Source organism: Lepidochelys kempii, chromosome 4 (assembly GCF_965140265.1).
Source record: "Lepidochelys kempii isolate rLepKem1 chromosome 4, rLepKem1.hap2, whole genome shotgun sequence".
Taxonomy (NCBI): Eukaryota; Metazoa; Chordata; order Testudines; family Cheloniidae; genus Lepidochelys; species Lepidochelys kempii.
Genome location: NC_133259.1, coordinates 39550602 through 39564577, shown reverse-complemented (window position 1 = coordinate 39564577; position 13976 = coordinate 39550602). Strand labels below are relative to the sequence as shown.

The window sequence follows — 13976 nt, the reverse complement described above, 5'->3', positions numbered from 1 at the left end:
TATTTCAAGTAAGTCAAAATCTGAAGGCCAGACCATTCAAAACCTACATCGTAATTCTAGGGCCTGAGGAGGCTCTCTGGAGTTAGAAGGTCTGAAAGAGCATGGGCTCCTGGTTGGCTTGGTAGTGGGTTTTTGTCTTTCCAAAGAAGTGTAACTGCATTAGAGCTGGTCAGACAATGTTCACTGAATAATTTATCAGAAAAATTGGTCTACAATTGAGTGAATATTTTCTCACATTTGCCTAACTTTATAGAACACTTTTTGCATCAACAAAGCTGACAGTAAAACCTTTGTGTAAACCTACTGATTTAGCATATGTGGGATTATGGCAAAGTGGGATTATGACTTTACTAGTGGATTTCTACCCATCTTGCTAATTGCTGACTTTAGGATACTATTAAGTCCACTTGCTACTTGTCCAATTAATTATCCTCTCCCTTTACAGGGATTCTACTGTATGGATCTGAGTGATGAATATGATCTGATTGAGTTTCACTTTACTATGCTCCAGCAGTTGTGGTTCTCTCTGCCTGGTGCCATCTTTGTGTATGCAGTTACATAAGCATTTACATGCCTCAGTCTGACTTGGTTGGTTTAAAACTCTATTAACTTTCCAAGTTTGGATCCAACTGCAGGTTGATTCTCTTGCTTTCCTTCATCATAAAGTTGGAAATCTGGTTCCAAAGTACTGTTATCGCCTATGTAAAGAAAGAAACTGTCTTTCACTTTTGTACTGTGAGACCTGAGGTCTAAAAGCAACCAGCTTGAACTCTTGGAAATGTTTTGGAAACAATTTCAAAAGCTATAAAACTCTGCCATTTGAGGCCCTGATCTGGAATCTGATCCATATAGATGCACCGTTGTGCCCACGTAAAGCTCCATTACCTTCAGTGAGACTCTGCATGTCTGCAAAATTAAGATTGCAGAACCTAACATGATACATGCTCTAATCAGCAAACGTTGTAGTTTTAAGCCCCAGTCCTACAAAGAGAATCCTTGGGCCTATGTGGAAGTAAGTGGGGCTCTGGAAGTGAAGAGGTCAACCTGACAGTCTCTCTTCACAGTATCAGGAGGACCATAGGTTTCAGAGTCCCTCCCACACATTGTTTGTAAGAAAACATCCTTATAATAAGCTCTCCCCAAAATATTAAAATATATTGCAACACATTAGACTCTGATTCTATTCCTTTATCCTATTTCCTTTGATTGTTAATGTAGTGTCTAGGCAAAATGAAGAACTAGGCAAAACAACTGACTCTCCTCCCCCACAATTCTACTGTTCTGTCCATGTTGACACAGATAAATAAATACACATGTTTAAATTGTGTTGAAGTACCTATAGTAAAAAAAACAAACAAACAACCCCCCCCCCACCCTCATTTAAAGAGATCACATTCATACATTGTCTTGGCAAAGGGCAGGGTGCCAATTTCTCCCTATGCTATAATTTCTGCTTGTTCTTGCTGCCCAAAGCAAGTAGATTTAGACTCCCATGTGATTGAGGAAACAGGATTTCAGCTCCCGGCAGGGAAGACACTACACAATATAGCATATAGTCTGTGTGAGTATCTTTCCTGAGTTCCCTCCTCTGTACTTGGCTTACTAGAGGGTTCTTACTCTTGTTTAGGACATCCCAGATAGGAAAAAGCTGCACAGAAAAACACTAATGTCCACAGATGTTCTGCTCCAACTCTTGGATAAATTGGTTGTTGAAGTTGGATGGCCTTAACCAATATTATGAAACAAAACAATGTCTTAAATGTACTCAATTCTTAATTTATCTGTGTCATCCCAAAGTATTTTACAAACATAGGCTCTAACTGTGCAAGCTGTTCTGTGCTGACGGACCCATGTGCCAACACAAAGCCGCACTGATTTGAATGAGGCTCTGTACAAGCATGGGGGAATCTACCTGAATGGAACAGCTTGCTGGATCTCGGTGGAGGCATTAACTAAATTAGCTGGAGGAGGGAGGTGGCTTTAGCTCTTTCCATTCAAACAATGCTCTGGGTGTTCTTCCATGCTAGGGAGAGAGACGGGGGAAGAAAAATAGTAGGGAATTCTATATTGCTACTAAGGTTTTCTCATCTATGGGGTACTTAAACTATAGTGAAACTAGGCAACCTCTTAATGACCCACTGTAACTTCAAAGTGTTGCACAGGCAGGGCAGACAATATATGGAGTAAAGAAAGTTAAGCTCTGGCTAGGTCATAATAATATTTTAAAAATCAGTGCAGGCTTGTTAAGTCTTGTTCATAATGATGATAGGGCCAGCTCCTGCTTCAGCTGAAATTAATGGGAGTTTTGCCATTGACTTCAGCTGGAGCAGGATTGGGGCTGAGGCCTTTATTTTGAAGGCGGAGCCTTCCACAGCAGTACATTTGTTGTCTGTTTTCTGAAAAGTATTGCTAATTGCAACCTCCCAGACCGTGGGAAGGCTGTCGTTTAAAGGCAATCCTGAGTGAGCCTCCTTGTGACATATAAAGAAGGCCCAAAACATATTTTTCATTTCTGTTGTTTTTTCCCCCATTAGAAATGTAAGTGTGGGCTACCCAGTGTTTTCTGGCCAAGTATCAAGACAGTAAGACCTGTGCATGGGACGGAGGGGAAAGGGGTTTTAGTCAGCCTCTTTAAAACTTATTTTTGATTACTCCCTATGTATTACCAACACCAGACAAGGTGGGGAGGAAAGATTGGGTACATGCTCCGGGTCTCCATAGATTGGATGGAGAGAGTTAGGTGCCAAGAAGGGGATATACTGAAGCCAACAACCTGAGTAAGGGGCTGCCTAAGCTAGCTGAGGGTGGGATGCAGAGGAAAGGGATGAGGCTTAGGGTCCAGATCCACTAAGGCAGTGTTCTTCACTGCAAGGCCCACAAGCCAGTGACGGCTCCCCTTGACCCCATCTCCTTGTCATCCGTGGTTGAGAAACCCTGGCTCTATCCAGTGGTTGGCTTTCCAAGAAGGACATTCAGGAGCAAAAACCCGTGAAGACTTGATAGTGCTTAGTTGTTTTTTAAACCCCAGGCCCCATCTCACCCAACATGCTCAGGCCAGCCTGCCTATCTTGCCCCTGTGTGCCTCAACCCTCAGTTAAACCAGGCAGCTGTGTAGGGCTGCTACTATTTGTGCAGGGGGCAAAGTAACCCCAGCGTTACTCCCGAGGCCCCGCTCTCTGTCGGAGCCCAGCATGGCCGAGGGGGAGGGGAGAGGACGCAGAGACCAGCAGGGCCCTTGGCCCAGCGCGCGAGGCGAAGCCGGCCTGAGACCAGCTCCCTGGGCCCGGGGGATTCCAGCGCTGGCCGCCCAGCAGCGGGCTGCACAGGCCGAGCTCGGCCCGGCGGGGGCGGGGGATGTGACATGAGCACCGGGCGTGGCCGGCGTTGGGGGGGCTGAGGCTCTTCGTTGCTCCGTGTAACTCGTAGCTGCTACAGCGCGCCAGGCTCGTGTCCGCACCCGGGGACCTCCGCGGTGAGTAACCGGGGCGAGCGGCCGAGGCAGGGGATCGGGGGTTACCAAGGGGCGCAGAGCAGCCGCAGCGGGGCTGCCCTCCGTCTCCCTGAAGCCCTTTGACGTGTCCTCCCTTCCGCGCGGGGAAGACGGGAGCGATGGGGGTGTCCAGGGATGGGCGTTGGCCCGGGGTTCCTGCTTCATTTCACCAGCCTCCCCAGCTCACATGTTTTTGGCTTGCAACCTTGCTCCGGCTTTGGAACGGAGCCGGTCTCCAGTGGGCTGCTGCCCTCTTGGCCCCGGGCTCCGCATAACTTGTCTCTCCACTAGGCTGAGCTGCCCGGGGGAACGCAGGACGCGCACAGTCTCTCTTGCAGCCCTTGCACGCTCGCTTTCCTGCCCACTGATCCTCAGGAGCCATGGCAAAGGTGAGTCACTTCGCTGCTCCCCTTATTTCGGGCTTGCTAAGGTTAAAAGGCTTCTGTATTGCCGTGGTAAGTGCTTGTGTGCGTGGCAAACCCACGCTGAAGGGGCATTTGATCAAATCAATGATAGTTCCTGTTGCTTTAAATCCATTCTAGCTTTTCTTTCCCGGCTGGTGCTTGTTTAATAATCACAGCTCCATTTTAGTGTAGTGGGAACACAGTAAAAGTGCGGGAGTGAATGACGTGGGCTTTCTTAGACTTCTCCAAAACTAGGCAACTTTCTTTCTAAACTGTCCTTCTTTTCCTTTTTAAAAACGTTTGGCCTATCTCTAATAAACTCACACCAAACTCCAAAGATGCTGAAACAAGAACTTGGACAACTCATCATAACCATTGTGAAATAAACATCAGACAAAGTTTTCCTTCCAGTTTCCTTTCATTTAGCCAAGTTTTCTGTAGTGCATATTTCTGATGTGCGTGGGTGTAGCCTTTTTCTACTGGAGTAAAGAGAAGAAAAAAATTTCTTGATTTTTTTTTTCTTTCCCCCTTTACTCTCTTCTGCCATTTAAATTGTGTGGCTTCTCAACACAGACTTTTTATGCTGAACTTCTCTGATAGATCCGTAAACTGCAAATCTATTCTAATGCTTTTTCAGCCATTTTTTCCCCAGAAAGTTTTATGCCTTTCTTATTGGTCATTTTCATTTTCAATGTTTAGTTTAGTTCTGTAACATTTTTAGGCCAAATGGTTGTTTGAAAAACAACCATAACAGTAACCTCCCTATATGTTTATACAATCACATCAAACATAAATACTCCACAATGCCTGACAAGCCAAAAAAATAAACTTAAAACTGCTGCTCCATAACTTCCAACTGTTTACACAAGTTATCAAATGTATGAATATGTTCCAAGTGTGTAGTCTGGAATTATTTAATTATGCATCAAGTTGATCTTATATTAATGAGACTTACAGCAGTAGCTTTTAGCCTCAATATGCATTTTTTAACATCCCTCAATATTTACATAAATTAAGGGAAATCATTACTCATTTAAACACTCTTCTGCTAAACTTTACCTTTTTGGTAAAGTTTGGATTGAATTGCTTAGGCTCTTGTTATAAAACCCGTTTTCCTAGGGGTTTGGAATGGTTCCAAGATGCTGATTCTGCTCATGTAGTCCAATTAGGCACACGTAGGGCTTAATCATGGAAACAGATCTCTTGCACCTTTACAAAACCCCACTGACTTTGTGCAGAACTACCTTTAGCATATTTTTCTTTTTTCCCTTTTTAAAAAGCCATAAGAGGCCATTCAATTTCCTCAGTCTACTTCAAATGAAAACTACATTTTATGTTGCCATGCTCTAATAAACGGTACCTCTGTGAAAATGCTATATCGCTCTTCCCCAGTGTAGACTGATTAACAGCGAGACTTAGGTATCTAAAGAGGCAGATAAGCACCCAATCTGGCATTTAGACGCCACTGATGTTCGCAAAACCACTATTCAGGTGCTCCCTAACTATATAGATGCTTACATTTCTGCAGGGAGGCGTGAGGGGGAGAAGAGGGGGAGATGTACAAAAGCTACCAAAATCCTGCCACTAAGCTGCTCATTGTCCTTGCTCACTCCTAACTGCCAGGGGTGTCTCAAACTAGACGTTCCCTGGCCCATCTTGCTTGCAGGGCCTGAACTGGTAGGTGTGCTCAGAGCATGCCTAACCACACAAAAGACAGTGGGGGTGAGCAGGCTGGGAATTTCGGGGTACTTGTCCAATTTTACCCAATACCCTAGTGATTAGGGCACTCACCTGGTATGTGAGAGACCCAGGTTTGAATCTCCAGTCTGCCTGTTTTGGGGCAAGGTCTTGAACGCACCTATTATGAGGGTGCCGTAATCACCAAGCTATATAGGCTATTCTGGGATGAGTCTCTCTCTGTTTCCTTTTGAAGGTGTTTCATTTTGTAGAAATGTTTCTTGAGCAGAGACTTGAACCACAGGCTTAGACTCACACAGAGGACCTAGGCTTTGCGATGCCTGGGTGCCCTGCCACTATAGGTGCTAGAACTGGGGGTGCTAACGCACCCCCTGGCTTGAAGTGATTTCCATTATATACAGGGTTTACAGTTTGGTTTAATGGCTTTCAGCATCCTTACTGTAAAAATTGTTCCAGCCCCCCTTCCTGCAATCCAGTGGAATTCACAATCCTGAGTTACGTGCTCAGGGTCCCCATAGATTGTACGGGGAGAGTTAGGTTCCAAGAAGGGGATATACAGAAGCCAACAACCTGAGTAAGGAGTTGCCTAAGCTAGCTGAGGGTGGGATGCAGAGGAAAGGGATGCGGCTTACAGTTCACCTCCACTAAGGCAGTGTTCTTCATTGCAAGGCCTACAAGCCAGTGGCGGCTCCCATTGACCCTAAGTGCGGCTCGCTAAGTTCCCTGTAAGCCGTGTGGAACCTAGAGAGGTTGGGGGTGGGCGGGAACTAGGGAGGGGAGCAAGTTGGGGTTTCCAGGGCTGTTGTGGGCCTCTGCCTCAGAGCTCCCTGCTGCCAGAGGGGGGAGAGGTGCCCCTCCCCTGGAGTTCCGTGCTGCCTGCCGGTAGGGGGAGAAAGGCCCTTCCTGCTGCCTGCTGGCAGGGGAGAAAGAGGCCCCTTCCCCCAGAGGTATGTGCTGCCTGCCTGCAGGTGGGAGAGAGGCCCCTTCCCCCAGAGCTCTGTGCTGCCTGCTAGCAGGGGGGAGAAGGCTGGGGGGGGAGCCTGCTGCACCCCAAGCTCCTCATCCCTGGTCCCACCGCAGAACTTCCTGCCAGCCCATCAGTCAAGCACCTATCTCTGCTTGCAATTCTCGGCTTAAACCCTTTCCTGGAGTTAGGTAGAGGTAGAGAGAGAGAGACTCTCTCTTCTCCCCATTATAGCCTATAGCCCAGTGTTTAAGACTCTGTCATGGATTGTATAAATGCAAGTTCAAGTCTGTGCTCTGCCTAAGTTAGATCAGGTTAAAAGCACAGGGCTGTTCAGTATTATGTGGAAACACACACACGAAAAATTCCTGACAACTTTCCTCTGGTTGGCTTTTGTGTGAGGCCTGATATGGTAGGTGTACTCTGAGAACACTACTGGATCGAGCCTGATTGGGGAGATAGGATGGAAAAACACCTAAGCTGACAATCTCGTTAGGGCTCAGAGCTGCTCATTAGTTGTGGGGAGGAGTCAGGATTTAGGTGGCTTTGCGCATGTCGTGTGGGGCAGACTTACGCATATAGGGGACATGAGGTACCTACAGAAAGACAGCTGAGTGATGGTTTTGAAAATGCTGGTGGCACCTAAATGTTGAGCGTAAGCACCTTAATACCTTTGTGGGTCTAGCCCTGAGATATGAGCTGAGCAGGTCCTTGGCTGGTGTAAATTATCATTGCTCTCTTTGAAGTCAGTGGATCTCTGAACATTTATATCCACCGAGGATCTGCACCTAGATCTCTAAGGCCTGATCCATCTTTCACTGAAGTCAAAGGACATCTTGGACATTATTCCAGGGGCTTCAACCATACTGGACTGGGCCTCTAGTTTTTACATGTTGCTGTTTTTTCTCTGTGTGTTTATGCAGCCATGGAGGGCTGTATTTGGAAGTGTTCTCAACATGTTTAGCCATAATTGATCCCAGAGAGAGACAGAACCTTTTAGAAAGTGTACAGAATAAGCTCCATTTCATTGTGCACACATTCATATGTATATATACAAGTGCACACCATTTTCTTAGTGTCTGGCCCAGATAACTTCATAGCATTTTTGAAACAGTGCTATTAAATTAAAATGCAAATCAAAATAAAAATGAAATGTAAATAAAACTATTGCCTTCTAATTGTATGTGTGTGTTGAACTGAAGGTTCACAGAGTTTGAAATAGTTATACAGTGCAACATAGTCAGCTTTTAATAAAAGTGTATATATCCTTAATCACAAATAGTTGAAAATGTTCAGTAATATATTTTCTTCAGTGTTTCACCTAATCCTTTAAATATTTTGTTATGTCTAGTAATGGCAGAAAAAATATTTTAGTTATTAGCATTTTTGTATGCTACCCTTCCAGTAGAGGAAGGTTTATTTATCTTGTGGAATAGTTGTAATAACATGGCTACGCTGTAGTGTAGTACAATTTCTAGATTGAACTCTGGGCATCCTTGTTCACAAGGTGCCTTTGTAATTGGAGGAATGCTGTTGACCTTAAAGGGTTGGCTTTCCTCACACTGCTGCACTCACTAAAACTGAGAAGGGGCAACAGGGGATGGATCACTTGATCATTACCTGTTTTGTTTATTCCCTCTGAAGCACCTGGCATTGGCCACTGTCGGAAGACAGGATACTGGGCTAGATGGTCTGACCCAGTACGGCCGTTCTTATGTCATTGTACGCCAGAAATATTTTCCTAGTTTTCAGTTGACCTAGATGCACTGGAAACAATACCTACTGATGTGGGTTTATTTAAAAATAACAATTTAAAAAATGGGAGCAATAAGAAACCTTTCTGTTTATAAAATAATGGTTGGATCTGACAATCCCAATATACTTGGGTCCCAGTCCTGTAAACTGTCATGTGCTTTCTTTCAAGCACATGGGTAATCTCATTGAGTTCAATATCATTCAGTGAGATTATTTTTCATGTGCTTAAGTACATGTGTGTTTGCAGAATTGAGCCTTGACTAGTCTCACTGACTTCATTGAGGCTACTTGTGTAAGGACTCTGCATGAACAGATGTTTCAGAGTAAGCCCCTAAACGATTGCATAATTCGGTTTCTCTCCACTTCTGTTTCTTTGGGCAACTGGTGTCAGGATCAACCTGCACATGTTCTGTGCTAATGTCCAGGAACTGACTCATTGACTCCCACTTGGATACTGTGTAATTCTTTCCTTTGTCAGAAGTTTAAGTTTAGTAGAACAAACATGGGTGGAGTCTATTAACTGGAGCTTAGCTTTTCTCCTTTAAACCTATGTGTCTAGATGGCCAACATGAAAAATGACAAGAGCAGTGTTTTGTAAGTGTCTTTTTTTTAAAAAAGCCCGGCGGTCAGGGTGTTCCTCAAGGAAGGGAGACCTCTGTTCAATTTCCTGCTCTAAATCAGGCAGAGTAAGTATTTGAACCCAGGTCTCCCACATTTTGGGTGAATGGGCTATGGGTTATAAGTAGGCTAACCCTGGGCTATGGGGTATGTCAAGGTTCCTCCCCCACTCTGAACTCTAGGGTACAGATGTGGGGACCTGCATGAAAAACCTCCTAAGCTTATCTTTACCAGCTTAGGTCAAAACTTCCCCAAGGTACAAAATATTCCACCCGTCGTCTTTGGATTGGCCGCTACCACCACCAAACTAATACTGGTTACTGGGGAAGAGCTGTTTGGACGCGTCTTTCCCCCCAAAATACTTCCCAAAACCTTGCACCCCACTTCCTGGACAAGGTTTGGTAAAAAGCCTCACCGATTTGCCTAGGTGACTACAGACCCAGACCCTTGGATCTTAAGAACAATGAACAATCCTCCCAACACTTGCACCCCCCCTTTCCTGGGAAATGTTGGATAAAAAGCCTCACCAATTTGCATAGGTGACCACAGACCCAAACCCTTGGATCTGAGAACAATGAAAAAGCATTCAGTTTTCTTACGAGAAGACTTTTAATAAAAATAGAAGTAAATAGAAATAAAGAAATTCCCCCTGTAAAATCAGGATGGTAGATACCTTACAGGGTAATTAGATTCAAAAACATAGAGAACCCCTCTAGGCAAAACCTTAAGTTACAAAAAAGATACACAGACAGAAATAGTTATTCTATTCAGCACAATTCTTTTCTCAGCCATTTAAAGAAATCATAATCTAACACATACCTAGCTAGATTACTTACTAAAAGTTCTAAGACTCCATTCCTGGTCTATCCCCGGCAGAAACCAGCATATAGACAGACACACAGACCCTTTGTTTCTCTCCCTCCTCCCAGCTTTTGAAAGTATCTTGTCTCCTCATTGGTCATTTTGGTCAGGTGCCAGCGTGGTTACCTTTAGCTTCTTAACCCTTTACAGGTGAGAGGAGCTTTCCCCTGGCCAGGAGGGATTTCAAAGGGGTTTACCCTTCCCTTTATATTTATGACAGGGTATAAGACCTGTGCCACCATTTTTTATGGGAAAGGACTGACCTAGGTTACGTGTCTAACTTCAGGAGAGTTTTTCACGGTTGAGAATCCTAAGCAGAGGGAGGCATTTCCTGTTAGGCACCTAACTCCCTGTAAGGGGCAGGGCATAGGGAGTCTGGGCACCTGACTCAGGGCTGTGGCTTCTGCTTGGTGGCAAAGCACTTAAACATTAGACACTGTAAAGTTGAGTGTAAAGTCCCCTTTTGTGGATATAATCCTTGGTGTCTTTCAACCCCACATCTCCCAGTGAGATCTAGTCCTTTAGCAAAACTTGCAGCCCAAGTTTGGGAGTGCAGAAGAAATAAAAGGATTGTTACATAATACACGATGGAAGCAGAAAAGATTAACTTTTAAAAAGTTGTTTCTTGATATTGTGGTGTGTGCGCGAGAATTTAAAGATAAACCATCCACTTATTTTGAAACTTACATTATCCCACTTTCCCTTGTTGCTGTCTGTCTGCAGGCATCTGTGCTGGAATGATCTAATTGCAGGCATGCCTCTCGGAACTTGCTGTCTCTTTAAAGCGTAGCATTCCTATTCCATACAGATAATTTGAGCTGGTACATGTAATTTCTAAAGAACTTAGTGAGTGAATTGGTGAACTTGGTAGGATTGAGAATGAGAAGAGCGTTTAGTGTTGCTATCATGATATTCTGTCTGTTCAAACCCTGGTTGTTTCATATTTTACAACCTACAGTGTAAGTTCTTGTTTAGTAAGAGATCACATCAGATTTCAAATAGGTTTATAACTGAAACTCATGTTGTTTGTGATTTCATTACTACCCATATACTTAGGGCTCTCTTCCTAATACATGATCTAGTGCACAAAATAAAAACTTATTTTTGATATATTGGTGTTATGATGAGCCTTTTGTGTGTGTGTTTGCAGCAGTGTACACAAGAGTATCAAGAAAGGCACCTAAAATCTTTATGGAGCTATAGTAGAAAATAAACACAAATAGGTTATGAAACAGAAGTCCCATATGAAATATTAACTGTCCCTTAATTCACTGATTTTAGATTCACTAGTGAAAGTCTGGAATTCATGAAATCATGTTCCATCTAAAAGAGCTAGACTGCTCCTTTATGAATGTTAAGCTCTATTTAATGCAAAAACTTTTGTCTTCTGGTAACAGCTTTAGAGTGTCATACGTTTGCATAGGGCTATAGTTTTTTTTTTTGTTTGGGGGAAAAAATTGTACATCCCTGATTGGAGCTCAGAGACGCTCCTAATTTCCTGAACTTTATACCCTTGGGGGAGATCCTCCTCTCGTGTGACTTGTCATAGTTTCACTGAAGTCCAATTTTATAGATAATTGACTTCAATGGAGCCATGGCAGTTTACACTAGGATCGTCCCTTCAGTCTTCAATGTTCCATGTCTGTGGCCATCATCTTTCCAGGTGAGAAAAACTGAATGTGTTTCCATTTGGAGCCTGTCAATGCCCCTCCTTCAGTGGCCAAAATGAGTCACTTGAAAAATGCAAGGCACTTCCTCCGTCCCCTGGCCTGAGTCCACTGTCACCCTAACACTCTCAGCCCTTGTCTGCTGGCCTTGGGAGTGAGAAACCTGGACTGAAAAGTCAAATTACTAATAGACCGCAGAACTGGCCACCTGTGGAAGATTTTAATATAGAATTTTTTATTTTTTTTTTTAAATCTAGCATGCTCACATTAGCTTGCCACAACATAGTTAGATTGCTGGGTCACACTGATAAGTTCTAAAAAGGTGAATGAGTAGGTTTCTATAACACAGGGCTGAAAACACATGAGTTCTGTTTTACATTAGTGCTTGCACCATTGCTGGAAAATGATTTTGTATTATGGGTACACAATTTCTTACTACAGATGCAGCCTCTAAGACTGGTATAAGTAAGCTATGTAGAAGGGTAACCCTGCTTCTGTCTAAAAGGCTGTGATATGAGCTATGTGGCAGGGCCATTTTATAAGTCCAATAAATACATACAGTGGCAGTATAGGCTATAGCAACTTTGCTTCAGAGTGGAATGTGTAGCATGCAAATTAACTCTAATACTCAGAATGTTTTTCTAGCTTACATCTATGCCAAAAAATTTCAGGAATCTTTGGGCAACCTCAGTAAACCCAGAGACTTTCTACAGTACGCTTTGCAAGTGAGAATTATGAAAGATTTGCTTTCGTTAACAAAACTAAAAAAAGATACTGGAGAGAGTGACTCTTGATCAAAGATACTATCTTTATGTTTAACTTGGCTAAAAGATGACTAAGGAACTTAGGATCATTAAAAGGAGGCTTAGAAATTGTTCAGGGCCATTCCAGTTAGGTATAATTGGATAAGCAAAGGAAAACCTGAGGCTAGAAACCAGAAACCACTTTCTAAATGTGAGGCCTAAGAGACTGTGGAATAGTCTCCCAGGGGAAATGGTGATAGTCTTAGATAATTCAAACCATGGAACTACGTAAAGCCCTAGAGAATATTCTGTTGAGTAACCCTGCATTGGCAATTGGTATGGACAAGGTTACCCGATGGAGGTCTTTTTTTTAAATCTGTCTGATTTGCTAAATTAACTTCTGTTTGTTAATGTGATCAGTAGGGACTTTTTTCACCCACTTATTTCCAAGGGCTATTGAGAAAAGACAATGAATATATGCTGTAAACCTTATAGTAGAAACACTGCCCATTGTTTGAAATTGAAAAAGAAAATGCTACAAGGGGAGTATCTCATCCCTCATGTATGTTGTGAACAGAAGTCTATTAGAAATGTTGTATTGTGCTGTTAAACAAGGTGATTCTGTATATGTTTAAATGCTGATATGATGGTGGTGAATTTGTTTGTTTGTTTACCTTAGTGCTTCTCAGAGTGTGAGATGAGATTAACTTGAGACACATGGCAACGCTCCCACTAGGGCATGATGCAAACTTGGCTTGCGAAACTATTACTTTCAGTGTGCACTGAGGCTGGTTACAGCTCAAATGCCAGTTCTATGCCTTCTCCTTTCCATTCTGGCAGATTTCCTCCCTCCACTCTCCACCCCCCCCCCCCCCCCCCGCCAATGCAAAATCACTTCCACCAATTTGTAACAATAGCATAGCACTGAGTAATTGAAATTGCTAAACTGAGGTCAGGACTTCCTCCCAGAAGCCAGGTGGCTATATGGCTTGTAAAATATGGTTGAAGAGAAATAAACAAATTATTTTCTGGGTTTCTACTGTATTTGTATGTGTTTGCATGTGTCCTTGTTGGTATTTTGAACTGTACCTGAATATTGACTGGAATTTTTGGGGGAGGGAATATTCAGCTGATGCACAGACAGCTTATTGACAACAGACTGGGCTAGAATAATGAGGAGCAGGATTTGGTATAAGAAACCATGTCTTTGAAAAGGCCCTGGGATTATTCAATACACTGCTGAAGGTTATGTGAAATGAACATCTAGAATAAGACAACATAAATACTTGCCCTGGGAGTAAAAGTGTTATAAAATTTAATTGAAAATGTACAGCGTTTTTATAGGTGTTGTTTTTTTAAGCATCTGATTGGGGTTAATAAAGGATTATATCCCTACTATGGAAACCTGGAAGATAGTCATGTACAGCAGGGTGGATTTGATTTAAATGACTAGTCAGGAAGACTCGATTTAATCATGGTTTTCTACAAAAAGTGCATTCTTCTTGATTGTTATAACCTTAATACATATTCTTCACAACTCAGAGATAGATGTAGGTTTCATTTTTAGAAGGTACACACTAAACACTTTTAAACACTGATTTATTTTGAAAACTTTTCAGATTCGTTTTATAGCTATATCAGAAAATGAATGATTGTTCAGTTATTTCATTTACCAAAGGTAATTGAAGCAGATATTTATGAAGTCATTGGGAAGTGAATATCTCCAATTCAACAGGCTAATCATTAATATTTGGAGGATTTTCTTGCCATGCTGTA

The 13976-nt window shown here is 43.0% G+C and overlaps 1 protein-coding gene across 1 annotated transcript in view; it reads left to right on the top strand.

Annotated features, from left to right (window-relative positions):
* The first annotated feature begins 3257 nt into the window (after positions 1 to 3257).
* ANXA5 (annexin A5) overlaps positions 3258 to 13976 on the top strand; it is a 32908-nt gene continuing 22189 nt past the window's right edge. The window contains exons 1-2 of the mRNA XM_073341026.1: positions 3258 to 3472; positions 3782 to 3879. Coding sequence (XP_073197127.1) covers positions 3871 to 3879 — 9 coding nt within the window. The 5' untranslated portion in view covers positions 3258 to 3472; positions 3782 to 3870. The remainder of the gene's footprint in view (positions 3473 to 3781; positions 3880 to 13976) is intronic.